This window comes from Schizosaccharomyces octosporus (assembly GCF_000150505.1).
Source record: "Schizosaccharomyces octosporus yFS286 unplaced genomic scaffold supercont6.2, whole genome shotgun sequence".
In the NCBI taxonomy this organism is placed as follows: Eukaryota; Fungi; Ascomycota; class Schizosaccharomycetes; order Schizosaccharomycetales; family Schizosaccharomycetaceae; genus Schizosaccharomyces; species Schizosaccharomyces octosporus.
Window position 1 is genome coordinate 672839 of NW_013185620.1, and position 26122 is coordinate 698960.

The 26122-nt window shown below is 36.5% G+C and overlaps 12 protein-coding genes and 6 non-coding genes across 18 annotated transcripts; 11 read left to right on the plus strand and 7 right to left on the minus strand.

The window, feature by feature from the left end:
* Nucleotides 1–281: 281 nt before the first annotated feature.
* Nucleotides 282–3082, plus strand: SOCG_03935 (RNA-silencing factor Ers1; the record flags this gene model as incomplete). The annotated part of the gene is made up of 8 exons (XM_013163845.1): nucleotides 282–298; nucleotides 467–842; nucleotides 888–1915; nucleotides 1963–2010; nucleotides 2053–2163; nucleotides 2201–2470; nucleotides 2506–2592; nucleotides 2644–3082. 8 exons carry the CDS (start codon nucleotides 282–284, stop codon nucleotides 3080–3082), a joined length of 2376 nt encoding a protein of 791 aa, XP_013019299.1.
* A 37-nt stretch (nucleotides 3083–3119) lies between these two features.
* Nucleotides 3120–4602, minus strand: SOCG_03936 (rRNA processing protein Ipi1). Its single transcript, XM_013163846.1, has 4 exons — nucleotides 4491–4602; nucleotides 4377–4449; nucleotides 4208–4330; nucleotides 3120–4169 (listed from the first exon to the last, which is right to left on the minus strand). The coding sequence occupies exons 1-4, from the start codon at nucleotides 4533–4535 to the stop codon at nucleotides 3184–3186; spliced, it is 1227 nt and encodes a 408-aa protein (XP_013019300.1). The 5' UTR covers nucleotides 4536–4602; the 3' UTR covers nucleotides 3120–3183.
* On the minus strand, nucleotides 4601–7979 carry SOCG_03937 (uncharacterized protein). The gene is made up of 4 exons (XM_013163847.1): nucleotides 7288–7979; nucleotides 6132–7230; nucleotides 5351–6088; nucleotides 4601–5299 (listed from the first exon to the last, which is right to left on the minus strand). Exons 1-4 carry the CDS (start codon nucleotides 7426–7428, stop codon nucleotides 4704–4706), a joined length of 2574 nt encoding a protein of 857 aa, XP_013019301.1. The 5' UTR covers nucleotides 7429–7979; the 3' UTR covers nucleotides 4601–4703.
* Nucleotides 7794–7877, minus strand: SOCG_16253. The gene has a single exon. It is a non-coding gene; the product is annotated as a tRNA-Tyr (tRNA).
* Nucleotides 7980–8678: 699 nt separating the features above from the next.
* On the plus strand, nucleotides 8679–11632 carry SOCG_03938 (transcription factor). Its single transcript, XM_013163848.1, has one exon. It carries the CDS (start codon nucleotides 9545–9547, stop codon nucleotides 11105–11107), a length of 1563 nt encoding a protein of 520 aa, XP_013019302.1. The 5' UTR covers nucleotides 8679–9544; the 3' UTR covers nucleotides 11108–11632.
* A 189-nt stretch (nucleotides 11633–11821) lies between these two features.
* Nucleotides 11822–13196, minus strand: SOCG_03939 (NADPH-dependent methylglyoxal reductase GRE2). The gene has a single exon (XM_013163849.1). The coding sequence runs from the start codon at nucleotides 12993–12995 to the stop codon at nucleotides 11964–11966; it is 1032 nt and encodes a 343-aa protein (XP_013019303.1). The 5' UTR covers nucleotides 12996–13196; the 3' UTR covers nucleotides 11822–11963.
* A 1217-nt stretch (nucleotides 13197–14413) lies between these two features.
* SOCG_03940 (RWD domain-containing protein) lies at nucleotides 14414–16526 on the minus strand. Its single transcript, XM_013163850.1, has 5 exons — nucleotides 15729–16526; nucleotides 15422–15574; nucleotides 15236–15304; nucleotides 15037–15173; nucleotides 14414–14962 (listed from the first exon to the last, which is right to left on the minus strand). The coding sequence occupies exons 2-5, from the start codon at nucleotides 15483–15485 to the stop codon at nucleotides 14585–14587; spliced, it is 648 nt and encodes a 215-aa protein (XP_013019304.1). The 5' UTR covers nucleotides 15486–15574; nucleotides 15729–16526; the 3' UTR covers nucleotides 14414–14584.
* Nucleotides 16527–16675: 149 nt separating this feature from the next.
* On the plus strand, nucleotides 16676–17167 carry SOCG_06181 (uncharacterized protein; the record flags this gene model as incomplete). Its single annotated transcript, XM_013164092.1, has 2 exons — nucleotides 16676–16784; nucleotides 16995–17167. 2 exons carry the CDS (start codon nucleotides 16676–16678, stop codon nucleotides 17165–17167), a joined length of 282 nt encoding a protein of 93 aa, XP_013019546.1.
* A 455-nt stretch (nucleotides 17168–17622) lies between these two features.
* SOCG_06182 (uncharacterized protein) lies at nucleotides 17623–18451 on the plus strand (the record flags this gene model as incomplete). The annotated part of the gene is made up of 4 exons (XM_013164093.1): nucleotides 17623–17860; nucleotides 17907–18116; nucleotides 18156–18314; nucleotides 18372–18451. 4 exons carry the CDS (start codon nucleotides 17623–17625, stop codon nucleotides 18449–18451), a joined length of 687 nt encoding a protein of 228 aa, XP_013019547.1.
* A 608-nt stretch (nucleotides 18452–19059) lies between these two features.
* On the plus strand, nucleotides 19060–19174 carry SOCG_16254. Its single transcript, XR_001202996.1, has one exon. It is a non-coding gene; the product is annotated as a 5S ribosomal RNA (ribosomal RNA).
* A 408-nt stretch (nucleotides 19175–19582) lies between these two features.
* SOCG_16255 lies at nucleotides 19583–19653 on the plus strand. The gene has a single exon. It is a non-coding gene; the product is annotated as a tRNA-Gly (tRNA).
* Nucleotides 19654–19958: 305 nt separating this feature from the next.
* SOCG_16256 lies at nucleotides 19959–20030 on the plus strand. The gene has a single exon. It is a non-coding gene; the product is annotated as a tRNA-Pro (tRNA).
* A 177-nt stretch (nucleotides 20031–20207) lies between these two features.
* On the plus strand, nucleotides 20208–20281 carry SOCG_16257. The gene has a single exon. It is a non-coding gene; the product is annotated as a tRNA-Ile (tRNA).
* A 550-nt stretch (nucleotides 20282–20831) lies between these two features.
* Nucleotides 20832–22144, plus strand: SOCG_03942 (copper transporter complex subunit Ctr4). The gene has a single exon (XM_013163851.1). The coding sequence runs from the start codon at nucleotides 21181–21183 to the stop codon at nucleotides 21925–21927; it is 747 nt and encodes a 248-aa protein (XP_013019305.1). The 5' UTR covers nucleotides 20832–21180; the 3' UTR covers nucleotides 21928–22144.
* SOCG_03943 (nuclear telomere cap complex subunit Ten1) lies at nucleotides 21999–22817 on the minus strand. Its single transcript, XM_013163852.1, has 2 exons — nucleotides 22718–22817; nucleotides 21999–22605 (listed from the first exon to the last, which is right to left on the minus strand). Exon 2 carries the CDS (start codon nucleotides 22511–22513, stop codon nucleotides 22187–22189), a length of 327 nt encoding a protein of 108 aa, XP_013019306.1. The 5' UTR covers nucleotides 22514–22605; nucleotides 22718–22817; the 3' UTR covers nucleotides 21999–22186.
* A 6-nt stretch (nucleotides 22818–22823) lies between these two features.
* SOCG_16258 lies at nucleotides 22824–22894 on the minus strand. Its single transcript has one exon. It is a non-coding gene; the product is annotated as a tRNA-Gly (tRNA).
* A 53-nt stretch (nucleotides 22895–22947) lies between these two features.
* SOCG_03944 (ribosomal protein subunit L20) lies at nucleotides 22948–24553 on the plus strand. Its single transcript, XM_013163853.1, has one exon. It carries the CDS (start codon nucleotides 23222–23224, stop codon nucleotides 23813–23815), a length of 594 nt encoding a protein of 197 aa, XP_013019307.1. The 5' UTR covers nucleotides 22948–23221; the 3' UTR covers nucleotides 23816–24553.
* SOCG_03945 (uncharacterized protein) lies at nucleotides 24495–25540 on the plus strand. Its single transcript, XM_013163854.1, has one exon. It carries the CDS (start codon nucleotides 24947–24949, stop codon nucleotides 25277–25279), a length of 333 nt encoding a protein of 110 aa, XP_013019308.1. The 5' UTR covers nucleotides 24495–24946; the 3' UTR covers nucleotides 25280–25540.
* Nucleotides 25541–26122: the final 582 nt, after the last annotated feature.

The window sequence follows — 26122 nt, forward strand, 5'->3', positions numbered from 1 at the left end:
ATGGAATAAGCCACGCGGTATCTTAACCTCAAATGGACGATTTCATTTCGACGAATACCAATACGCTTAGTTTCGCATTCCTAAAGAATAATGAATTCTAATGAAAGTAAAGGTACTTCTATTACTAATTTAGGTGAAACGATATTTTATCTGCAGTCGGCATATGTTTTGCATGACGAATTCGTGGACAAATTTATAAACTCCATTAAGCAAGTTGCTTTCTTTACGATTCCTTACTAACGAGAGAAGTTGTTCTTTACAAGAACCATTGACTATAGCGTATGACTCTTGTTCACAAGTAAGCGATTGTTTCCTATAATTTCAATAAGACGAAATGCAGAGCCGACAATGAGTTAACAATTCAAAAGAGTTTTGTAATTCGTATTGCTGCCGAAGGCCGCAAGCAAGCAATTGAATAGTAAGGTCCTTTTTCATTTGCTTGGTATTGACTATTACGGAACTACAGTTACCAAAAGATTGTTACAAGGTTTCGTCAGGAACTGAACAAACATGTTGAGACTCTAGTAATGGAACACCCGTTGGGCTATACATACTATACTTCAAATGAGTTATCAAGGTTTGAAGAATTTTCTTCAAATTTTTATGAAAACGAAACTGCACTCAATCGTTGTAGTTTAGAAGTATCCAAATCAAAAGATGAAATCAATAATGACTATGAAATTGATGCGTCCAACGAAACCGGAGTGTTCATAGCCGAATGGACTCCAACAAAATCCCAGCAAAGCTTGAAACGCACACTTATCCTTCTGAATGGCAGAAGCTTATTAAAGGAATATGGTAAAGCTACCAATGTTAAGTACAAGATTTGCCATGAGGAAAATGTACGTTAATCATAAACGAATAGACTAATAGCTAACTGCGAGAAGTACCTAATACTACATGCCTCTAGAAAGAAGGACTTAGAGAAAATGCTATATTTACTGAATAGGCTCGATAGTTTACTTTCTCAAGAGATCTCTGACCATTGTGAGAAAAACCTCTTTTCAATAGGAAGGTTTCCCAGCTGTGAGTTGAAGTTTTCATCTCTTAATTCCGACGTTCCTCTTTATAAAACTCTTTTTCTAAATCCTGAAGTTCGTAAAACCACTGAATTTTCCGATATGTTATGTTTTTTTATGCATTTGTCATATCACGATAGCACAACTAATACGTATAAAAATCTTCCATTATGCAATATTTCAGAAGGAAAGTTTGTTTCTAATGGAAACTTCCCTTATATTGGTAATGGTGAAAAAAGTGTTACAGAGAGAGATTCAGATGTACCGGCGAATATGAAAGACGATTCTCCCGAGAAAAAGAAGGAATTAATGATTTCGTCGGCTTATTCTATGAATGATATGGCTGGAAAGTCGAATCAACCACAATTTGAAGGATCTCTTTCTTTCTCGGAAACTAAAGACCCTTCTAAAAAGGTTCAAGTCTCCAGGAATAGTACAAGTACTATACACCCTCATGTAAATGATACTGAAGAGAAGATAAATGAAAGCGATCAGTCATCAGGTATAAATAAATTGAAGAAGAAGCCTCCTAAATTTAGTTTCAAGCTTCCTTCGCGTCCTTCTGAATCATATCTTCTAGCTGAATCGGCTTCAGATGAAATTGTTGTTCGTCGCGTGTGCGTTCCTGAGAATGATGAGGATAGGAATGCATTTTCCCGAAAGAGAAACGTTGGTACTAATGTCTGCTCTCCGCCGTCGTCATCCTTGGAAAATCTTCGGTTAAATAATCATACAACTACTGGTACTGACGGAAAAGTTTCTTTGGTATACATAGAATCTGATGTTTGCAATCTTCAGCTTTGCTTGCAAGCTGACAGTCGCCCTAAACACCTAGGAAATTACGAAAAGCTTGACGAACAAAATCATAAACTACTGCAGATGACCCTCTCTAAAAGGTAAACGGCTAGAACTACAGCAGTACAATATTATTAACGTGTTTCAGTTTGCATATTTTACAGTCATTTTCAGGTGAAATACACTTGTCTTTAAAGTATAATGAGATAAGCCGTGTTCTTTGCTAACGACTTTGCAGATTTGGGAAGGTTATTTATCCAAATGTAAGCCCAGAGATTCACCATTATTATCAGAGTCCTTCTCGATTTTATAAAAAGGATGATCTTCCTAAGTCCTTGTTTTCGAATTGGTAATGTTAAGATATAGGAACTTTCTAACCAGCTTAGTATTACCAACTCAGCTGAAGAAATACAAAACTTTTTAAAGAGGCCTGTAATTATTCATTACAGTCGTAATGAAAAGTCTTATGACATCGCGAAACCTAAGACAACTCAAACAACTGAATGCTTTCTGTTCCACGGGATATTTAAGAGTAAGAAGAAGGGACAAGAAACCTCGACGCCGTTCTTTATGAAATGCACTTCGACTTTAAAGGAACGTTGTTTCTTTGAATGGAATGAAGCAACCTCCGTTTGTAATTTAAATTTTGTTGCTATGTATGTTTGCTTGTCTTCAATTAGCTAATCTATAGGCCCTGGGATGCTCGATTAGAGCTTCATGCATGTAAGGTTTTGAACAATGCAATATTAAAGAAGTTCTCCGATTCTTTGTGTTTTAGGTACGGCATAAATTGAAGAAAAAAGGAAGGTAACATGGCTAACTGTAAAAGAAATGATGGAGGTACCAGTATTCTGAGCTTTAATAATCTGAAAAATAAGATTGTCGTACTGTCAGTTCAACGGATTTGGGAAAATCTGATACCCTTCAACAATGAATTCCTTCCTCATTCTACTGATTTCTTATTGAAGTATTCGAGAATTAATGATTTTGAGGTTTTTACTACTCAAGAAATTCCATCATCGCAATTTGTTATCATGGATCAACCTCATAAAGAAAATTTTTCTACGTTTTATACGGTCGAACTCGAAAGTCCGTTCATGAATTCTCAATTTGAATGTAATAAGAGGATCCAGCCAAAAGAAACGGCAAAATGGGATTCAACTAATCCGCAATTCATTGGAGGTGCGATGATAGAAAATTCTCAAGATTGGTACACTGCTGCAATTGTTACAGTAAAACAGTTGGATAACACTAGCTTAGTACCATAATCAACCAATATTAATTTCTAGCTTTACATATATTCAAACCGATAGCCCATATTCTTATTAAATAAACAGTACTAATGAAAAAAGAAATAACCATACCTCACTCATTCTTCTTCCAAATCATCGACCTTCTTTTTTAAACGCTCAAACTGATTAATGATGCTTTTCCATTCTTGTTCTGCCGCAAAATTAGCTTCCAGTAAGCCTGATTCACGATCAATCTTCTCAAATACTTTCAAAAATTTCTTCTTCAAGTTATATTCTTCAAAAGAAGACGCGAGTATATAATCTGCTAGAACGTCTAAGATAGATATTACCGACTGGCAGATTTTTGAAGAACCTGAACCTACTCGAAAATCTTTAACTATAGGACACGCGTCGGTCCACGCATCCCTAACGAAATCTATTAGTCCAGGAATAAAAGGCAGCATATTTTGAAATCGAAATTGAGGGTTATCAACAAGATCATGTTTGCCAGCACTAAACAGTGAAAGATATGAAAACGAACTCGGTGTTCGTAATTGGTCATACAGCGGGTGTACAACTATATTTTGTTCCATATAAGGATAGTCCAAGTGAATAGCAGATCGGGTAGTTTTTGATTGCCAACTCGGATCAATCCCCAAGTGCAAAAATTCATTGCAAACACTTATGTGACGAATTAGATTAGAAGTAGATTTCTTCGAAAAAACAGACGTTCTTTTTACTGATGCTGAATCAGTACTCCAACCAAGTAAACTAGAAAAGCACTCCAAAGTCTTTTTCCAGTGAGAGGAAATTATAGAAGAGCTCAATTTGTTCCTGCAAGCTTTTAAGATTATTGATAGATACCGAGTAGAATCATTTCTGATAGAAGGAGTAATATGAGTCATTCCTGAGTGGGTATACAAAAACATAATACCAACATTGGGCTCCAAAAGGTTGGGATCAATGGTAAACATGACTTTTATAAAAAACTGATACAGACTTTCTCGTACTTGAGCCGACTCGTCAAGGATAAGCGGAGACGTAACCTTTGCTAGCAACGAAGTAGACGTTGTCAATAATCCAGGATGTGATAACACATAATGAGATAGTTTATCCAAGGATTCTAAAAAGTTAGTAAACTTCTAATGCCGTACAACAAACCTTGTCTCTGAGATGCGTTATGATGTTTCAACATCCCAACTAAGTGAGAGAACTGAGCACGGTCTCTGGCATCATGAGTGAATTCTTCTTTTTCAATTGTAGCTTGAGTAGGTAAAATCAGAGCTAAAAAGTGTTAATAACTTCTATCTCTTGACTTTGTAAAGCTTACTTTTTGACCGAAAACTCGTGTCTGTAAAATTGTTGGGCAATTGTTTCGATTTGCCAACTTTGAGTTTTTGTTTCTAATAGAGGTTAAAATATTTATTCTTATTTTTTATCATACATTGAAATCAGCTCTTTTCGCTTTTGCTTTCTTGGATTTTCCCATTATAGAATATATGTTCTTTATACGAGCTACTTGGGCAGTAAGATATTGTACACACCACTGGAGCGTAGGGTATATGACCAAGGAATGAAGTTAATTAAATTAATTGCGTATACTATTACTATTATACATTATAAATTAATAAAAGTTATTATATCCAGTTAAAATTTTTCAACTCGTTGCATCGTGTTTTTTGTTGAAACGCAAAAATCCAAACGCATTTTGAAACTGCTGCTTTTCTAGCTCTAAACTGGACAATCTCGTCGGCGAGGTAATATATTCAGTGTTTGTGCAACTAGTAACAGATACAGTTTTGTGTACTTCCTTTGTCACTGTTCGATACTGCTCCTGCAGTTTCTGATTGACTGCTTGAACTTGTAAGAGTTTAATTTGCAGACTTTTCAAATCATCATGTTTCTCAAAGTTCTTTGGTAAAGGTGTAGTTAAAAACGAGGCTTGATCAATTGCAGGTTCAAGTGGTAAGGTCATTTGATAAACTAATAGTAATAGAATTCCGAGACAGCTTAGAATCAATAGTAAAAATTGTGAATAGGAACAGAAATTCTGCCAAGTGCTAGGCGCCGGAATGACAACATTTTCATAATTATTAATTAGTACATTTGTTTCATCATGACTTTGGTCTTCAAGTTCATAGTAAAGAATTAAATCGGAAATGGTTTGATTATTCCATGCCAATTGAGTGACAGAAACAGGCTGTTTGAGTATTGTTCGTTTGCTATTAGGATCAATGTAACCAGCCAGAGAATCTAGTACGGTTAGCGATGAAGAAGAAAGAAAAAACAAATAATAAAACTTACAAGAGGTGGATTGAATGTGAACAATAGTTGGGACAAGAGAGGGTACATTGGGAGCAGGAATTGAGAGTTTAATAGATGTGAAGTTTGAGCACTTTTCATACACAGATTTAATACTCCAGCAAATGTCGATGGAAGAAGTTGGATAATTTCCTTGGAACACTACGACTTCACCACTTTCAAAAAGAACCATTCGATGTTCTGTTTTTGGATGGCCGTTTACCATGCCCCAACTTAATGAGGAATATTTAGGCTGAACAATGCGAATGAGTTCCTTTCCTGGTTTTATGGAAGAAACAATATTCATGGATAGCAAAACATCCATACCACCATCAGAGGGCTGAATTGAAAGCGTGGAAGAACTGATCCACGTATACTTTTTAGGCCAGGGGAATTTGGGACTAGAAAATGAGGGTAACTTGCTGACTTGAAACTGGAATGGTCGTACACAAGGATTAGAACTTTTCCTTTGATAAGAGAGAACATTCAATTGTTTTGAATTGTCAGGGATCCATGAGTCAGTAATCGCGGCACCAGGAACAACGACTTCACAAGGGAAAGGAGGTCGTTCAATCCTAAGGCTACAGGAAGATGGCAGTGGAGACAAAAGCATTGGCACATACGCCTTTGCACCGGATTCAAGGACCTGTTGGAACACAAACGAATATGAACAGCTAGTAAATGGGAAGACCGCCTCGAATTCGCATATACGAAAGCCTTTTAAATCAACGTTTGTGGAATCTAAAAAGTTAGAAAAAGATGAATCGTAAGATGAATGACTTACCAGGTGGATCCGTACCAATGAGTCGGAGAGGGCCTAACTTTGATAAATCTTGGCTAATGAAGGATTCGGAGACAAGCATAAAAAACCGCGGTTTCAACTTGGTAGCAGGGGACGATGATGACATTTGAGAAGTTGAAGAAGAAGGAAAATGTTTAAAGAATTTTAGTGACTCGCAAGCAAAAGTAAGTTTGCAAGAGATTTCAAACAAGGAAGCTTCTTGGTTTAAGGGAATTGTTTGAATATCGGCCATAAGAGTACATAGAGAGCTTTCTGGGCGCCATACGGAAAGAGGTTTTTCGTACAATCGTAATTGAGGACCATGTTTGTAAGTTAAATCAGACATCGAAAAGGACGGCCAAGATATAGTTTTCCGTCCGTCTTCAGAAAGGATTTCACGTTTTCCTTTTTCAATCGATTTTATTCGTGTTAGTGTAGATTTAGGATTGCCGGAGTCGACCTGGTTCACTGATAGTTGCATGTTGCATTGAGGGGAAGAATTCGGAGACAAAAAGGAAAGACTAATATCAAAATTAGAAGGTAGGAAGGATAACGGGATGTATTTCTCCAGAGAAAGAAAATCACGAAAGATGGGAACATGCAAATCCAGCACCAGCACGGCTTTTGCTACTTGGTTTGCATCAAAAATACTCAAAGAAAAAGAGTCATCTATAAGATCAAGAGAGACAAGAGGGTCCGTTGTATTTGCGAGAGTAGTGTAATCAAAGGATGCGTCAGACGAAGACGAGAAATCAGAGCCTGAAGAATAAGGAGGTGTCGAGGACGAAGAATTGTCAGAAAGAGAAATAATTGATGGATGTTCTTTGGGGTGAGAAGGATTTGTAGAAGAGTCGCCCAAAGAAGCCGACAAGTGAAGGAGCTCCTCGATGCAAGAAAAACGGAAACGAGGTTCTGAACAGCAATCGTCTTGCCTATTCAAATAAGCAGATATTGAAGACGAGCCCGGCTCGTGGATAAGCTCAAGGAGACATACACCCTCTGTAGTATGCAGACGAAAAGAAAGACGGGGAATGGCAAAGGGACAGAGAAATAGATGGAGCAAAGAAAGAGGAAGAGGATTTTTATTAACAAGCGGAATGATCTAAGAATTGTTAGTTAGTGGAAGAAAAATCGAAAGAGCGCTTGAAAGATTGCATACAGTATATTCTACTCGCAAATCGGAGGTAAATGTAGGAAGCCAAGTCCCATGAGTATGAATTTGTAAAGAATAAAAATCTGGATGCTGCGAAGAAGCAGATGAACGCGAAGAAAAAAATTGAGGAATGGCAAACATGCCCATGATGTCGAACAAGCTGAAAGAGAGAGAGCCACTCAAGGCAGTAACAATAACAATAAGAAAAAGAAAAAAAAAAGAAAAAGAAAAATGCAAATTGTATGGGAGGCAGTCAATTCCTGAATGAGAATGGGAGAAGGATAAGGACTTGAATGTTAGGAGGATAAAGTAAACAAAGAAAAACGTAACATAAACAAACAAGGAAAAAATAATAGTTGAGGTCGTGGAAAAAAAGTACAAAAACAAAAAAAAAATTGAATAGAAACATGCTGAATAATTAATAATAACAAAAAAAAAAAAGAAAAACCAAATCATTTTATTCGACAACTGATTGACGAATGTCAGTCAATAACCAAGTTAAAACAAAAAAATCTCTCGAGCCAGATTCGAACTAGCGACCAACCGGTATCTTGAACATTACAGCCGGGTGTGATAACCAACTACACCATCGAGAGAACTGTTGAAAACTAGAAAAGTGTGACAGTATATAAATTAAAATAAACTTAATATAAACTCACTTTACCATAAAGAAAGCCAACAGGGGGACTACCATGACATTCTTCTACACTATAAAAACACACAAAAAAAAAAGGACATAAAATCTTAACGTTTTCTATAGTGTCTCTTCTACATTTTACTCTCTTTGAAATCTCTTTGTAGAGTCTTTTCACTGCAACTAACGTTTCCAGCCCGTTTCCCTTGTTTCGGTTGTGTCTTATCTTCCTACTGAACCACTTCTCCTCATGACGGTTTGGAACTGCGATTTCTGTATCTTTGCTTAACTCTATGTAGCAAGTACCCGAAACTCGTCGGATTGTATAGATAGCTTTAACAAACAGGAATCTTTCTATTTATTTATTTATTTATTCTAAAACAAGAAAAGACTTTAAAAAAAAATTTCTTTTGTTTTTTTATTTTTTTCCCTTGTTCTATGTTGTTTTATCTGTGGCTGTGGTATCGCATGTTTTTGTTCTCTCGCGCAGTAACAGTTTATCGTCTCCCTAAACAACCTTATCTGTCCAAACATTCATCCGTGCATGATGATAGGAAGTAATGACCATCTTCCAATCATAGTCCACACATTCTCTCAAAGTAGAGATAAGGTTTTTTCTATATACGAGTCTAGATGGTTCGATAGTTCTTACCGGTTACGAAAATTGTTCACCTTATCCAATAAGTCATCCCAAGTTTGTCCAGGTTTGCAATGGTCGGACGCGCGTTTTTAGGTCCCAGAACCCGATTTCTCCTATTTAAGAGTCCATCCCCCCACAAGCCTACTTGAACACCACTCACACACACACAGACCACAGACACAAAAAAGATTTACCATATACAAATTTTTTTACCAATTTTTGTCCAACGTTAAAGACAGCCAAAAAGCTTTTTTTTTCTTTTGTTGGTAAATTGTATTTAAAGATTCAATTGTTGTTTCTTTTCATATCTAAGTTGTAAGATATTCCAAGAAAACACTAATAGGATTTCCTGTGTTTTCTCCTGTTGTATCCCTTTTGTTTTATTTTATTTTTTGTTTTATTGATATATTGTTTTTCTGTGCGCGTCGTTCGCCCAAAATGTGTTAAATATTGTAATACGTGAATGGTATTGCTAACTATCGTTGGTTTTTATTGATTATTATTTTTGTGTGTGTTATGTTTTGTTAAAAAATCGCCTTATAGGTCCGTCGTCTTTTTTTGTTTATAAAAAAGGATTTTTCGTTGTTTATCTTTCCAATATGTTTTCCTAAAAAATTGTTTGATTAAGGTTACTGTCCTTTCTCGATTTGGTCCCTCCCTTTTTATAGGTTTGTTTTTCTAGGAATCGGCTTTTTATCCCGTTTTCTTTTTTGTCCCCCATCTTTTTTTTTTTTAATTTCCCAGATATTTTGTGGTTTGATTCCCATTTTCCAAGATGTCTCGGTGCTTTTTTACCTCTTTTGATTAAATCTGTGCTTTCTGTTTTTTTTTCTTACATCCAAAACAAAAAGTAGTTTGTTGGTTTATTTTCCATCTGATCTATTACCCCTCGAAAAATCGTTCTATATTCCCCCTTATCATCATTTAAACACCCTTGTGTTTTATTATTTTCTGTCGAGTTTTTGTTCTTTTTTAATTTTGAATTAATTATGAATTATCGTTCTCAACAATCTCAGTTTCCCTTTGGTCAATCGCTTCCTACCTCGTTGGCTGAAGGGGTCCCCGAGGGCTCCATGCCCCCCGTCGATTATCCTTCATTATTTCCCTCTTCGCATCTTTCTGATGAAGCGCTTTTTCCCTTTGCTTCTCAGAAAAAATCTCATCATTCCGAACATGAAAACAGTGACTTTCATTTTGATCCCGAATTAATGTTTAATCTTCTATCGGACCCTTCGTCCTCTCTCGCTTCTGTAAAAAGCAATATTCCCCCCAAATCTGCTTCGACTGCGATTCCCTCAACCAAACCTGCTTCGCTTCCGGTTTGGGCTTCATATCCCAGTCTTTCAAGCGCTCCTATGCAACCACCTGCTCCTGGAAAGCCCCGTAAAAGTGCTTCCTTCTATGATTCTCCATCTTGGAGCGGAAATCTTGGTATAGGTTCTCACATTGACAATGAGACTTTCTCTGTCCAAAACAGTATACTGTCGGAGCCTACACCTCCGTTCACGTTTGCTCCTACACCGAGCTCAGCTTTCTTAGAAACACCATTGCATGGATCTTCGGATCTCGATTTTAGTTTGGGTGATAATCAAACGCCTCTATTTCCCGCCGCTGATGGTGATTGTCAAAGAGCTTTCAGTTCCATTTCTTATCTGAATGGCAACGATTGCAAAATGACAAATGCAGGCTTCCGACCTCCCCAGAACAAAAGACCTGCATACGATTCTCCTCATGATGTATCTGACTATTATACACGCCGCAATGAATGCAATGCTGGTCCTGAATACTCTACGTCAGTGTCTTCTATGGAACCATACTTTTCCTACGAGGCTTTTGGTAGTGAGGTTTCGCAAAACGGTGCCCCTAATACACCGAACTCTTTTTCTCATGACGGCTTTGGTGGAAGTCCTTCCTTATGTTCACCAAGAAAGTCTGCTTTGACAGCCGGACTTGCCTCTTCAGCTCCGACTAGAGCTCATATACCTACTGCCAAACTAGCTCGTGTCGTCAAACCAAAAAGAGTTCGTGAGCATGTGTGTTTTAACTGTGGAGCTACCCAAACACCCTTATGGCGTAGAACCGCTGATAAACATCATTATCTGTGTAATGCATGTGGTTTGTACACGAAGCAGTATGGAGTGATGAGACCCCTGACTCCCAAAAATAAAAGCAGTCAGAAAGGTCCTGAAAACCTAATTTGTGCGAATTGCAATGCTACAAAGACATCCTTGTGGCGTAAGAACCGCGTAGGACAAACTGTCTGTAATGCTTGTGGTTTGTATGCTCGTCTCCATGGCCATGACCGACCTTTAGGCCTGAAGAAAAATAAGTTAATCCGTCGTCGTCGTGGAAGGTTGTGTGATGAAAGTCCCACTTCAGACTCTGTAAAGTCGGATGATTCTCCTGAGCTTTCTCAGTCAATATCGTCTTCCGAGTTGCATGAGTCAAAATTTTTGAACGAACCGATGTCGTTGTTCTCTGAAAATATGATGGAAAGTATGCTATTGCCTGTGAAGGCGGAGCCAGATACACCATTTTCCGCTTCCTTGTAATGACCTTTGTTCTTTCCTTTCTAAAGATGTGGTGCCTGGAATTTTTGGTGTTTATTGCGTTTTATGGGATATCCTCTACTAGAATTCGGAAAACTTTTTGTATGCATAAGAGGATTAGCTGTTTTTAAGGCAGCTGTGAGTTTGCAGAATCCTCTACTGAATCGCTCTTATTCAACCTAAGGGCTTTGGTTATATATATTTATATTGTGATTTATTTAATTAGTAGTACATCTAATTTGCTTTTAAGATACTGCATACAAGACAAAAGAGTATCCTATATATTCTTGTAGTATGCACCTGAAAGCTCAAAAAAAATGTTTAGGTTGCTATTGGTTGGTTTATTTTTTTGTCATCTAAAAGTTCCTTTATTCTTTGTTTTTTTTTAGTTAATTAATGTTTTCCGAATGTTCAAATTCGAAGCATCTCTAAACGTAGGAAAGGTAGTGTGAATGTAAGGCATACGAGTATGTTAAACAAGTGGATGAAAGAACACTCAACTGTTTAGCAGAGTTTTATAGCAATGGAATTGAATAATAAGATATTGAAGTGATACTTTTTTTGATCTTATGAAATGGACTAGACGCTTTACTTGTAGGATAATGTTTAAGCGATAAACAACGTAATCTAAATGATATATAATCAATTACCAGCCTTAAAAGCATGGGTAATTATCGTGACAAGGTTCTACTGTTTGTACTATAGAATTAAACACATCAAAGTTAAATGATTCTGTCATTTCCTTTTTGTTTTAAAGACTTTATCTATAAACTGAGGGAATTTGATTGACGCGAGCCGAATGATTTTTATGAAAAAATATATTTTCTACATTAAATTTACTGATGAACTGTCGTTGCCTTTAAGATGATTTAGTAGCAAGTGCAAATTCTTTAGCACGTTCCCAAAGCTTCATGGCAGTGTCAACATAAGTTTCTTCTGGGCTGTGATATTGCATCCCAAGGGATTTGGAATAAGAGTTGTCGACAGTGTAGTGTTCGTGGTTAAAAGGAACGTCGGTAGGTTCAGAAATGACTTCGTGCATATCAGGGAACTTTTGACGAAGAATCTTGCAAATATCATTTGTGAAAAGAGGGCCCTCAGAAACAATCATACGACCATTACTCAACTCGGGTTTGTCGAGTGCAATGACATGAGCACGAGCAATGTCACGAACATCAACCTGTATGGCTTGTTCCGAAGGTTGTGAGTGTGATCCATTGATGAGACTCCATATAACGCGGTCAGAAGTATTCAAAGATTCCATGTTGTTCATTGGGTGGATGGGGGGACCGACCACTAAAGCTGGGTTCACGGTGCACATATCAAAATGAGGTTGCTTTTCCTTGACGAAGTTACGAGCGCTTATTTCGGCAAACTTTTTCGACGCACAATAAGCAGAGAATCCATTTTTAGTTGTTAAAGCATCCTCATAAGTAATGGGGTTCCAGTCTTTTTCAGTATATCTATAGCCAGTATATGGTTCTTTGTTGAAGTCACAAATTGTAACAGTAGAAGAAGTAATGACCACTCGTTTCACTTTTGGTTCGTTGCAAGAAGCCTCCAAAATATTCATTGTACCCTTATAAGCAGGGTCCAAAAGCTGGGCTTTATTATCAGTCAGATTTTCGTAGAAGAAGGGAGAAGCAACATGGCAAATATAATCACAATTTTTGACGGCATTATCGAACGCATTAGGTGCGACAATGTCCTTCACAACAACGAATTCAACCTTGTCTTTAAGTTCAGGGTTCAAGCGTACTAAATCTTCAGCTTTTTCCATAGAACGAACTGTACCCCGTACAGCGTAGCCACTCTGAACTAATGATACAGCAACATGAGCTCCGATAAATCCAGTTACACCGGTTACTAAAACAAGACCTTGACCCGACATGACTTTAAAGCACAACAAAATTTACAACTCCAAACAAAGTAAAAGTAAAAAGATATATACAAAACAAAATCAAACTACATTTCTAAAAAGATTCTCCTTACAAATTACTCGGTTCGGTTTACACTTGCTGAGAGTAGGATAGCAATAGGAAGAGTATCAAAAGCTAACGGACAGTGTCGTTATAACATCATTGAACATTCCTCTCTATTAGTCATCCTCATAGCTTCAACTGACGCAAATCATTTGACTGTTCGGAATGAACTACTTTCGGCTATTCTTATAGGCTTAAAAATTTTTTTTTGCTCTTTCGACTTTATTATCCATGTTCACTGGCTTGAGTCGAACTTTTCGGTATTCGTTAGTTAAAGAGACTTAAGAGCGTGTTGTAACAATAATATACTTACAGTAAGTTAGATACTATTTCTTTTCAGTATGTGATTCACTAGAGGGATTGCATCCTATGTCATGTCACCCAGTACGTATGTAGTACTTAGTCGCAATGTTGACTGAAATTTCGATATTACTTTAGTCAATTCAGTTAAATAATCTTAAAGGATGTACCGGTTTAAAATTATCAGGAAACAGATGTTGTAGGATAATGTTGATAATGGTATAGAGGTATTACAAATAGTAAACAATAGAAGATTGATGGGAAAAAAGCTTGCATTTTGATACTTCATAATAATGTTTGACAGCTTGTTAGATCATTTTATTTTACTTAACTTTTTACATAAGTGAATGGAAAGTTTTGTAAACGTATAATCCGAAAAGGATTGGATTGGAAATCCTGCGTTTTACACCATTATTTATTTTTATATATTCCTGAAGTCAGTAAATTGAAAAAATCCAACATGAATGAAGGTATCAAGAAGACAGATTCATTATATTTTTGCTCAAGCAGTCGCATTTATTAAAAGTACTGATCACAGTAAAATTCCCCAAACTAAACGAACCCGAAACTATGTAAAAACGATCATCAAGCTTCTAATATTTCCCGACTTTCTGAGATACTTTTTAAGGAATCAGCAAGAATATTTTCCTACCCTAAATAATCCCAGCAATACTTTTAAAATTTTGATTTGCTCAGGAGACTATTCACCAAAACAATCAACTTCGGGACATTAGATGCTATTTTGATCTTTTCATACAAATTGATACTTTTTTGTGTGATGTACTGGACGAATAACTAAAGCTTTTGTAATCAAATGGTACTTATAACAACTTCCTAGCATCAATAAATCAAAGTAATAAAGGTTTGCATTACTTTATACTCAGGTCAGTATTCCTTCCTTCAATTGGATTTCTCAAGATACAAGGTTAACAGAGGAGCACTGGACCTGAAAGAGAATGGCACAAGGTTATGAATAGCCAAAATATACTTACAGTCATACAAAGATTAACATCAAATACCGCATCATAATTTATTCACGAATATGTGATTATACAATCCCTTGAATTTGAAATAATGAATTCAATCATGAAAATAGTGAAAAAACAAAAAAAAAACACATATACAATCACGCACAGAATGAAATAGTACAGAAATCAAGAAAAACTGATAATTTATGGCCTTGAAGATAGGCTTAAGACTAATCATAATCCTCAGAGTCATCCACTTTGACCATGTTCCTTTCAAAAAGTTGGCGACCGGTCAATTTTTTTTCTAGAATTGACTTTTTTACATTGCTATTGGAGGTGGAGTTTAATGCTTCGCGAAGCTTTTCTTCATTCTCCTTGCGAATTTCTTCATCCCTCCAAATATCAAAGTCCTTCTTCCACTTCATAAAAGATTCAACGGTTACCGGAGTACCTTGGAATTTTGCGTTTTCTAATTCAATTTCACGATTTTGGCGATCCTCAATTTCTTTTTCTTCCTTCTCGCATTGCTTGCAAAGAATGGTGTTTACTTCTTCTTTTAGTATAGAACAAAGCGAAAATACCATGGCCATGCCCAAACATTCTTCGGCCTAAAGATACTATATTAGCTCAATTGCAAGGAGAGAAACTTCATTTGCTTGCTCAATGTTTTACCGCTGCTTACATTTTGATGAACAACCTCTCGGAGGCATTTCATTTGCTCTTCGCCAAGCCAACGATGAGGGGGACTAATGCGGATTTTCATTTCAGGAATTTCATTTGGATATTCATCACTCAATGTTGCAATAAAAATGACAGAAGCTGCAAAATGTTGGTTAGTAAGAGAGGTATACAAATTTACGTTTTAGAAAGCATGTTCATACGAGGGTCAGAGCAATTAGATTCTTCAGGGTCTATTGTTTGAGTAATTTGGAATGTCCTTTCATCCAAACCTATTTCGTTAGCTTCTTCACTTGTCACTCAAAGGTCATATATTTTTGGCTTTTCGGTTTTGGATGTAAAATTGATCCTACTGAAGCAAATTAAATTTTTTTTAATTTTTTACTTACATTTAAATTCGTCTGGATAAATAGATTCTAAAATTTCCTTTTCCTCTTCGATAGCTGAACTCATTGCTATGATGGGAAATTTTTGTACCTTGTAGAGGTACCTTTTCGAGTTTATGTCGTACCTCCCTTACAACACCATGGAACATAGAAATTCTAAAATACGTTTAGAAATGATCAGGAAAAAAATAAATGTAAAAGCTTCAACAGTTTAGTCAACCTGAAGTTTTGCAATCATGCTTTACATAAAATAAACCATTAGGTAAATGAATAGAGATATTTTATATCAAGCATTTTTCTTTTAACATACTATGTTGATTTATTTTAATAGTATAAAGAAATACTCCTTCTTATTAAAATGACAATTCACTCATAACAGGTGTAAGCCCGTAATTAGAAAAATATGTAACAACACCAGTCTACGGTCACACCTACGTGAAAACGCCAATTCCCAACCGCTTACTGCAGGTAAGTGTTTGAATCGTTAGTGTTAGTAATGTGGTTCGAGGAAATTTTGGACGTCGTAGAAGTTCTTCTCTATTTGTACGCAAGCATTGCCTGTCTGTCGGTTAGATCGGCATGGTTGTTTGACTTAACCATACATACTACAGAATGAAAATCAGTGAAGTGGAAAAAGCACTTCAATGAATAACATGCAAAGAAGAGAATCAAACAAACAAAACTAGAGGAAAAACAAAAGTCCGGTCATTTAAATAATGCTTTCCTTTCCATCTAAATCAACTTCCGCTGAGCAGCTGAGCTAAAAACCGTCAGATGGACAGGTTTCTTCTGAAGTCTTTGAAAAAATTTAGAAAAAGTTGTTTCAAAGAATGAGTGTTTGTGAATGCTGAAAATAACTGCGAAAATCCAACGTCAAGGTTTTATTGTTGGATAGGTCCTTTGTTTACTTTTTGTAATACGAACTTCGTTTGGATTATACCATTATAAAAAACCCATAGTGAACCCACAATGTTAAATAATCGTAACGAGGATATGACCAGTCAGTGACATAATGTCGCTGCTTTATGAACTTGAGACATGCGAAAGGCCACTACCAAGATTTTTTTTTTTATTCCTATCTTTGGTTTTAGACTGATTTTACTCAAGGTATTGATTTTCTTTAGAAATAAGGAACAATTCCTTTTTTTTAAAGATCTCTGAAAGGTGGAATTGATTTCTATGGACTTTTCTTGGTAATTCTAGTTAATTTCGAACTAGCTATAAATATTGGTGTTCTTTTGGTTTGCCATTGTAAAAATGAAGAATAAATACAGCCCTGTTTCAGACTCTGACGAGTCTTTCAATACGCTCATTGATGAGAAATCAGATATACATTCTTCAGAGGGTACGCCTCCTCCGTATTCAGGTAAGATTTATTGAAATAGAAAGGAAGGGTTGGTTTTTTGTATGTTTGTTGAAAAAGCTAGGCTAAAAACAGTTTTGATGAAGAATCATGTTTGTTTGTTTACTTGTTGTGTTTAAGATTAATAAACTTGTTGATTACCATCAGCAAACTTGACAAACGCTCCATCCTTTCTCAAACAACAAAAGCATTCCTCACTAATACATTCATTAGCTCCGAACAAATTTATTGATTTAGAAATGGCTGATGGATCTGCTCAGCATTCTGCCCAAGAGTCCACTAACAACGCTGGATCGGATTCGACATATTCGAAGTGGATTATTATCATATATCTCTTTTTTTTGCGTCTCTTGGGTACATTGGGGCTTATTGTATTCTTCTCGTAATGTTCTTTTATTTCAAGGTTCCTGTGAGGGCGCAAGACTTTTGGGGACTTTTTGGCGGATTTATTGGGGCGATATCATTATTTCTTTGTTGTAAGTTGGCGTTATCTTTTATTCTGAATGTTTCACTGACTATTAGTGGCGCATATGCTCTACCCGGGGTGGTACAAGCAAGCTGGTAGAGTGCTGCCAAACATGTGTGCCGCAGTAATATGTACGGCTTCTCTGAATGTCGTTGGTTTCGTCTTCTATCGTAATGTAAAGAAAATAATAGGATTTGAAAAGATGAACGATATTGCTTTCTATGGTGTCTGGTTTGTTAACGTTGCCGTGTTTGTTTTATTTTGGAGTATGTCTTATAACCTGCGAAATATTCTAACTGTTCTAGTGAATCCAATTCCCGTGAACGATTTAGATTATTAGTCATGATATAGGGAACGGCGCAAATGCCATAGGAAATGGCTGATGGATCTGCTCAGCATTCTGCCCAAGAGTCCACTAACAACGCTGGATCGGATTCGATATATTCGAAGTGGATTATTATCATATATCTCTTTTTTTTTGCGTCTCTTGGGTACATTGGGGCTTATTGTATTCTTCTCGTAATGTTCTTTTATTTCAAGGTTCCTGTGAGGGCGCAAGACTTTTGGGGACTTTTTGGCGGATTTATTGGGGCGATATCATTATTTCTTTGTTGTAAGTTGGCGTTATCTTTTATTCTGAATGTTTCACTGACTATTAGTGGCGCATATGCTCTACCCGGGGTGGTACAAGCAAGCTGGTAGAGTGCTGCCAAACATGTGTGCCGCAGTAATATGTACGGCTTCTCTGAATGTCGTTGGTTTCGTCTTCTATCGTAATGTAAAGAAAATAATAGGATTTGAAAAGATGAACGATATTGCTTTCTATGGTGTCTGGTTTGTTAACGTTGCCGTGTTTGTTTTATTTTGGAGTATGTCTTATAACCTGCGAAATATTCTAACTGTTCTAGTGAATCCAATTTCCCGTGAACGATTTAGATTATTAGTCATTGATATAGGAAACGGCGCATATGCCATAGGAAACGGTGCAAATGCCATAGGAAACGGTATAGGAAACGGCGCAAATGCCATAGGAAACGGTATAGGAAATGCTGTGAATCATGCGTTTGGTATGTACATTACGTAAATGCTTCCTATCATAGAGCAATTATTAACCAAGTTAAAAGGGACAAATCAAGGAGACGAAGCATCTCAAAACGAAGAAATCGAGCTTCAACCTTTTGCTGGACAAAGCGCTGAAGTTTGAGTTTTAACGAATCTTCTCCATCCCTCCTATAAATCACATTTTCCTTGGAAGCATTCATGTCAATTGCAATCCCTCGAGTTTCTGCATTCTTGTCCACAAAAGTAAGCATGAGCTTCATTCGGCAGGTTTGATTGCTTTTCACGTTCATTCTTTTATGTATTTAAGAATTCGTCTCGCAAGAGTGTTATTTATAAATCGTTCGTTTTCTTTGTGATGAACATCCTTATTAATCCACCCTTTTTTAATAATCATTTAGTTGTTATGACGATAATTTTGCAAAATAATCAACCGATTCTAACTCAAAACTGTGCGGTGTAATCACATGTCTTTCATGATTTGTAGGGAACGAGTGATTGCCTTACCGTCAATGTTAAATTTCATTTACAGCATAGCAAGCACAAATCTTTCAACTGAACGATCCGACTTTTGTAGCCTAATGAATCAAATTGTCGTCTACTTAGAGAGTCAAATAAATGAACTGAAACACGAATTATCAGACTACAACTTCCGTGCAGCCATGTAAACAGACGCAGATGGAACTGAGCCAAATTGCATCTTGAAGTAGGATATCCAGCACAAATACCTTCATTTACACATTATAAACGTCTACGGCCACACCTAGGCGAAAACACCAGTTCCCGTCCGATCACTGCAGTTAAGCGTTTGAGGGTCTCGTTAGTACTATGGTTGGAGACAACATGGGAATCCGGGATGCTGTAGGCTTTTGTTTATTAATTCTTTTTCTTTTTTTGACTTAGTAAATGTCAATACATGCTTGGAAATACCTTTTTTGTTTCCCTTCTCGAGTGATGTTCCTTGAGGAGTAACAAGAAGCAAACGAACAATTAAATGTGAATGCGAGTGGGGTAGTTGCGGAGACAATGTTTCCGACTAATTCGCCCATACTAACTCATTGCCGTTGATATTGGATTGAAATGCTCATCCTTTAATTGCGGTCGTCAATACATATTTATAGACGAGGGTTAGTCCTGGTGTCAAGACAATCCTACCGACTTTGAAGAGCAGAGAATTTAAAAACTTAACTGAGGAATTACGATCACTAAGAGAACTGAAACGAATAAATTTTCCATTTTCCTTATACATTTCCTAGATCAAAGATTTCCAACAACTGCTTTGGTGGTTTAGTGGTATAATGCTTCGTTGCCATCGAAGCGACCCGGGTTCGATTCCCGGCCGAAGCAATCTTCTTCGTTTCACTTTTGCGTGTGCTGTGTATGTATTATGGGATCTTTCAGTATTTTTTGCAGTGTTGGATTTTGCCGGGCGAATTCGTATAGGAAATGTTTCATAATACTTTTCATATACACAGAAAGCTGTTTTGTTGTTGTTTGTAACTTCATTAAAGCAAAAAGACCGTTTTTTCATGCTTTCCGTATCGAACCATCTTCTATCCGTTGAAGACTCGTTGAACATTGTATTTGCGTTTTCAGCTTAACCATCTCCAACATATCCTCTTGTATGGTAAAGCCCCTAAACTATTAACGGCGGCCGTTTGGTCTAGTGGTATGATACCATCTTAGGGTGATGGTGGTCCTGGGTTCGATTCCCAGAACAGCCCTTTTTTTGCTTTCTCCTATGAACTTTATAAAGTTACGTCTGGCTTTCTTTTTTGAAACACGCCGAAGAGCCCGTGAGCGTTGGAAACCGAAAGTGAGAACCCTCAACTAATCCTGTTTATCCATTCACATGTGGAGTGTACATCATATTGGTTTTACCATCTAATTACTCAACAAGTGGTCGCATGATGTAGTTGGTTATCATGTCGATCTAATAAGTCGAATGTCGCCAGTTCGAGCCTGGCTGTGACCATTGTTTTTCTCATTTTGCTATCCAATTTATGACTTAAATTTTTTATGTTTCTTCTTTGTTTTGTCTTTTATTTGTTTTTTAAGAAATAAAAATTGATGCAGACTTAGAAGAGAGTCTTTACTGAGAAAAAAAAAAAAAAAAATTGTGTCGGATCCAACCTAACTAAAAAAGGAAACCAACGGAGTCGTTTGTATCAAAAATAATGGGAATCATACTGTTCTGCGATCTTTAAAAAAACTCAAATTCTAAAGAAATTGTAAGTACATTAACCAATCTAAGAAATGCAATTTTAGTTATCAACTCTTCTATTTACATACTCTCTTATTTATTTATTTATTTATATTTTAACTTTTAATGTTTTCATAGCTCATGCAGAAATTAAATAAAACTAATACAAGCGACTCGCTAAACAAAAGGAAAATACGGATAGTTGAGAATGTGACAATCCGAGATAATTGTGCTTCAGCGAGACATTTTTTAGTGGAAGCATAAAAAATGCCTCAAGAAAATTGGATTTCTTATTTATAGAGTCTACATTCTTCATTTCTCTGTTTACCATCGACGAAATCCATCCTTTCATTAAAATCATTCTCAGCGACGTTGTTTACAGACAAGAAGAGAAGAGAAGTATAGAAAACGTAAACGTGTTTTTGCTTGTGTTCATCATCTAAGCTGTAGTCAGGATTTATTATAAGAACAACTTTTCAATAGCTTGAGACCTTACGCTGAAAGGTTGATAATTTTTAATTATCTCTCAAGTTTTATTTTCAAAAACAGGAATAGAGTATATATTTCGTACTCGTTTTCTTCCATATTTAACGATATCCTTGTTCTCTATTATTATTTATTCGAAAAATTTCTCTTTTATTCTTTAAAATCACTCTTATTGTTTATTCCATATGTCGTTTTTTCAACAGGCCAAAGAAAATCTGGGAAATACATTGATCCAATTGGGCGGAAATTTAAAACAACAGTCGAATTCTTTATTAGACGCCGATAATGAAAAGTCTGCTATTACATTATTGCAAAGAGGAACCTCGAAAATGAGCAACATGACGATGGGTGGAATGTCGAATATGACAAACTCCTCTCCTCACACTTCTTCTACCGCCGCGTGCAAAACTTCAATGTATTGGAATTGGTACACTATTGATGCTTGCTTTATTACCAAACATTGGCATATACGCAGCAAGAGTATGTTTGTAGGAAGTATCTTCGGTATCATCTTTATGATGATGGCCATGGAACTCGTTCGTCGCTTGCAGCGGGAATTCGACCGTTGGTGTATTCGTCAATCTCAATACCGATCCAGCCTTGCGTGCCACCATTCTCCCGAAAGCTCCTTTGTTCATTCTTCTTCCAATGGTTTCAGCTGGTTCACCCGTGTTTGTTTCCACTTTATACGTTCCTGTCTTTACATTATCCAGTTCATTGTGACTTATATTGCCATGCTTCTGGCCATGTATTACAATGGCTATGTGATTTTATTCCTTTTTTGTGGTACCTTTTTGGGCTTCTTTTTGTTTGCCGCGGACACCGTCAATTACAGCAAGCCAATCTCAAGTCCATCAATAGACAAGATAGTCCATGTATCTGATGAAAAAGATCTCAGCTTTAAAACTAACAGCCAACCTTCTGACGTCTAATCAGCTTTCCAGCTATTTCTCTATAATCCTTTGTAATGTTTTCTTTCTTTAAAATTCATATGTTTCTTCGTTTATGATCCATCAATAAATTCAATTCTAGTTTTCATAATGTCAATAACTGTTTAATTTTGCAAGCTTTATAATCATAAAAATTACTAGTCTATCTTGTATCCATTGAATCAATACCTTCTTTTTGTTTTTTAATACCTTGAAAGCATACCTAAAAGCAAGTTCTTCTCAATGCTCAATTGGGCGAGCCTTAAAAAGGGTTCCATTCGGATGCAAGTTCCTGCCGCCATTGAAGAGCTTTCCTATACTTTGGGAGATCCATTCCTACTACTGACCGTACTAATAGTACATCAACCTTTCCATCTGAACATTTACGACCCACAATGTCCAACCATTCCCGTATTTGAATCTTTACGTGTCCGAGAACAGCAGCTAAATCACATTCAACCATGCTTGATCCATCTTGGAGGCATAAAATTCCATTAACGTAAGAGTGAACATATCCCAGAAACCTAACCTTTTGCCCGACTGGGCAGTTTTCTATTTGTTCCAAAGACACCAGTCTTGTACCATCCATTCCTCTCTATGGAGATTCGATTTCCATCGCCTGTAGGCAGATTTACTAAAGAAGAAATACCTTCGACAGCTTAACAACTGTAACCAAATGAACTGTATGGTTAGTAAGGAAAAAAAGAACGAAAGTGACCTAGCGGTTTACTGTATAAGTCGTCTCAAAGAAGGTGGTAAACCATCATTGACTACCGTAATTTGTTTTCCATACCTTTTCACACGTATAAACCTTTTAAAAGTATTTCATTTTGTGCAAAGCTAAAAGAACTTGTATATAATCCCGGAGAGTTTCATTAACTAATAAAAAAGAAAAAGATTGCTTCGGCCGGGAATCGAACCCGGGTCGCTTCGATGGCAACGAAGCATTATACCACTAAACCACCAAAGCAGTTATTGATAGACCCAAAGGTGAAGCGTATAAGAAAACTCAGTAAGACGAAGCAATCGGAATGAAAAGCAAAACCAAAGTCCCTTGTACATACTTTTTCTTCAGCAATCTTTGGTACCGTTGGCAAAACGCGTAAATCCAGAATAAGAGGACTTGGAGTGATTCTTTTTTTTTGAAAAAAGTATTGTTTTTACTTCTTTTGCCGAAATTTAGTAATTTTGGATTGGCTAGGAACGCTAAGCTTGCATGCTCGTGAAATTGATTCTTTAAAGTATTGAAGCAGTCTTTTTGTGCTGACTAAATTGTTTTTTATATATTTCTATTAATATGTTTCTTTTCATTAAGCAAAGCTGGGTTCGACAGGGAATTCTTATGCAAACCCGAAATATTAATCGGTTGTATCCAAAGATGCGAATCCCTAAACGACCAGAAGTTCCTTTGGGAACAAAAATTGCTGAAGTAGATGCTTCTTCAGATGTATACTATAATCCTCCTGCATCTTCACCAGACATACGCATTACACCGCTTTTATTTCGTTACGATGCTCCATCAGCAGAAGCACGGACGACGCTAGCCAAGAAACTTACAAGCTCATTATCTCCCGTTGTTTCTCGTAAATCCATGCCAAAGGGAAATCTTCGTTATTCGACTAACCAATTGACGGATGAGGAAAAGAAAGCTATTCATGACTTGCGATTGTCTAACCCAGACGAATGGACAACCGGAACTTTGTCGAAAAAGTTTCAAGTTACCCGCCTTGTAGTTTCTAGAGTTTGTGAAGCACCAGGAGAACGGTTGGCAACAGTGGAAGAGGAACTGGATCAACAGAAACTTCGCTGGGGTAAAGCGAAACGTCAAGTTCGTAGAGAAAAGCTTTCTCGAAATTCTTATCGTATTAACGAACGTGTTTCCAAGGTTTAATGTTTATGTTTAAACAAAAGATCGATTGAGATAAAAATACCTTTCTATTCCTTGACATGTTTGTTTTATGTGTATCAACATGAATTGTATCTTCCTACCTAAAAATATGCGTTCTCTAGATATCACTCAACGACTCCCCTTAGTCATATAATATCAGTTTCTTCTAACAGGGTTGACATTTTGTATTCAACAGAAAGCAAGTCTCGAAAATTCATGAATTCAATAAAGCTAAACTTTTAATTTAATAAAGGGATTCTTTATACTGAAGTGAAGATTACTCAATATTTCATTCAAACAAAAAAGTAGTTTACTTGCCTTAACCTGACTTTCCTTTCACTATTCTTGTTTGCCTCATGCTCAGGTTTTTCAATGATGGATTCTTACAAAGTTACAAGGAGTCAAAAATACGGTGTCATTTGTATTATTCTATTTTATTTTTCCAAACTTATACTTTCATACATATCTAGTCAAGACTTATTTCATTAAAGGGAATCATCGAAAGCCATAGAGAATCCAACATTAGTTAGCAGGTTATCCATCCTTGACGGATTTTCGAGATCAAACAGAATGATCGTTCCGTGGAATTTTAACAAACCCCAAGAAAATACAACTCTTTCTTTGCCTTTCTTTCGCCAGATTTAAAATCTCGTTTACGTTGATTTTTCCTTATACCATAACCATTCAGTAGGACTTAACAAAGTGACATCAGCGCCAAGTAAGCTGTAGCGGATGTCTAAAGGATGTAGTACGTGCGAAAGTGATCTCATGAATTCTTCAAGTTACGTTTTTCTTGGCGTAAGTTCGTTTATATGCTATGTATGATACAGACGTATGGCAGATGGGGTGTACTATATAAGACGTTCATCGTCGACGTGGTAATACACATTTACTTTATATTATAACTTTGGGAACCGTGTTGGTTATTACTGTTTCTATTTTTATATCTCTTGAACGCTGACTTGTACGTTTAAATACGTTTAATATTGTCGGCACATTTCGTTTCCTTCTCAGTAAAGTAACAAGAATTTCTCAGACGAAAAAAGAGAGATTTCCTATATACTGACTGACACATAATATACCAATTGAAGAAGAAAGCTTTTCTTTGTAAATTTAACATAAATTTCTTAAATCATGGACAAACGTATAAAGGTCGGTGGATTAGTTGCTGCTGGTGCAGCTGTTGCTTATATGTTTATGAATCGCAATAAACAGCCAGCAAACCAATTGGAGCAGAAAAATGCAGACTTTGTCAATGCAATTGAACGAGAAGGACGTCGTTTCGATCGTGCCGTAGGTGATACTGCGGATAAGGCGAAGACATTCGTGCAAGATAGTAAAGACAAGGTCGTGAATGAATTGGAAAAACCTCGTGAAGATGCGCATGAACTAGAAGGAGAAGTTAAGACAAAAACAAACGAAGCGTTAAATTCCCCCAATAAAAAAGACCAGTCTAAATGGTTTTAAGGGTTAACGACGCGCATCTTCAAACACATCTCACACCGCTAGAGGATGCCAAGAAAAAGACGACTGACCTTCTCTTCTTAATCGTCCGGAATTGAGAACAGCTAGTATGATTTTTTTGTATTTTTTTTTCTTGCGCTCTCATGCCATTTCTTACTTACGATGATGATTAAAATTTCTACGATACTCAAAACAATATATGAATGAATGAATTTAATTCCATGCCAAAAAAATAAATTGCAACAAGCAAGTACTCTATATTCCATATTTTCATTAACAAGCAGAAAAGCACAAAAATAAACAGGTGTCCATATCAAAACATTTCTCCTTTGACATCCTTCCTTGCCTTGCTTTCGTTACTCTTGCAGAGAAAAGGGCAACCTCCTTTTAGAATTAATTCATATAAACACATCAGCTTACGAAAAACAAAACAAAAAGAATAGTATAAAATGCGATTCGTTAAAATAAGCAACGATTGTCTAGTCGAATTGAGTAACTTTGTTGATCTAATGTACAATCTAATTCTAACATAATACGCAAACGAAACCCAACTTTTTTCAACCCAGACACTGACATCCCCTTCTAGCACAAACCTTTATTTGAGCTTAATCAAATGAAATCTTTGAACCCTTTGATTTCATTAGAATTCAAAGATTCGAATCTCTAGTCTTAGGGTACACATCATTCCTGAGGCTAATATTTGTTTTACTGCTCTGATTCGACAAATTGCTCTGAGGCACTTAGTTAGTTTGATCTTACAGTTGTATGACATCTTATAAAGGCCAAAAGATATTGATTGAGGCTTGTCGTCAAGAAAAGGGACTTCTGTGAGATAGAATGTATTGA

What these genes read in the sequence shown, in the direction of transcription:
- SOCG_03937 (XM_013163847.1), bottom strand. Translation starts at nt 7,428, where the DNA reads ATGGGCATGTTTGCCATTCCTCAATTTTTTTCTTCGCGTTCATCTGCT. An exon ending in CATTGGTACGGATCCACCTG is followed by an intron (nt 6,089 to 6,131) that starts GTAAGTCATTCA and finishes CTAACTTTTTAG; the next exon opens with ATTCCACAAACGTTGATTTA. An exon ending in TCACATTCAATCCACCTCTT is followed by an intron (nt 5,300 to 5,350) that starts GTAAGTTTTATT and finishes TAACCGTACTAG; the next exon opens with ATTCTCTGGCTGGTTACATT.
- SOCG_03939 (XM_013163849.1), bottom strand. Translation starts at nt 12,995, where the DNA reads ATGTCGGGTCAAGGTCTTGTTTTAGTAACCGGTGTAACTGGATTTATC.
- SOCG_03942 (XM_013163851.1), top strand. Translation starts at nt 21,181, where the DNA reads ATGTCGTTTTTTCAACAGGCCAAAGAAAATCTGGGAAATACATTGATC.
- SOCG_03943 (XM_013163852.1), bottom strand. Translation starts at nt 22,513, where the DNA reads ATGGATGGTACAAGACTGGTGTCTTTGGAACAAATAGAAAACTGCCCA.
- SOCG_03938 (XM_013163848.1), top strand. Translation starts at nt 9,545, where the DNA reads ATGAATTATCGTTCTCAACAATCTCAGTTTCCCTTTGGTCAATCGCTT.
- SOCG_03945 (XM_013163854.1), top strand. Translation starts at nt 24,947, where the DNA reads ATGGACAAACGTATAAAGGTCGGTGGATTAGTTGCTGCTGGTGCAGCT.
- SOCG_03944 (XM_013163853.1), top strand. Translation starts at nt 23,222, where the DNA reads ATGTTTCTTTTCATTAAGCAAAGCTGGGTTCGACAGGGAATTCTTATG.
- SOCG_03936 (XM_013163846.1), bottom strand. Translation starts at nt 4,535, where the DNA reads ATGGGAAAATCCAAGAAAGCAAAAGCGAAAAGAGCTGATTTCAAT. An exon ending in CGAAAAGAGCTGATTTCAAT is followed by an intron (nt 4,450 to 4,490) that starts GTATGATAAAAA and finishes AACCTCTATTAG; the next exon opens with AAACAAAAACTCAAAGTTGG. An exon ending in TAACGCATCTCAGAGACAAG is followed by an intron (nt 4,170 to 4,207) that starts GTTTGTTGTACG and finishes CTAACTTTTTAG; the next exon opens with AATCCTTGGATAAACTATCT.
- SOCG_03940 (XM_013163850.1), bottom strand. Translation starts at nt 15,485, where the DNA reads ATGAGTTCAGCTATCGAAGAGGAAAAGGAAATTTTAGAATCTATTTAT. An exon ending in ATCTAATTGCTCTGACCCTC is followed by an intron (nt 15,174 to 15,235) that starts GTATGAACATGC and finishes AACATTTTGCAG; the next exon opens with CTTCTGTCATTTTTATTGCA. An exon ending in GAGAGGTTGTTCATCAAAAT is followed by an intron (nt 14,963 to 15,036) that starts GTAAGCAGCGGT and finishes TAGTATCTTTAG; the next exon opens with GCCGAAGAATGTTTGGGCAT.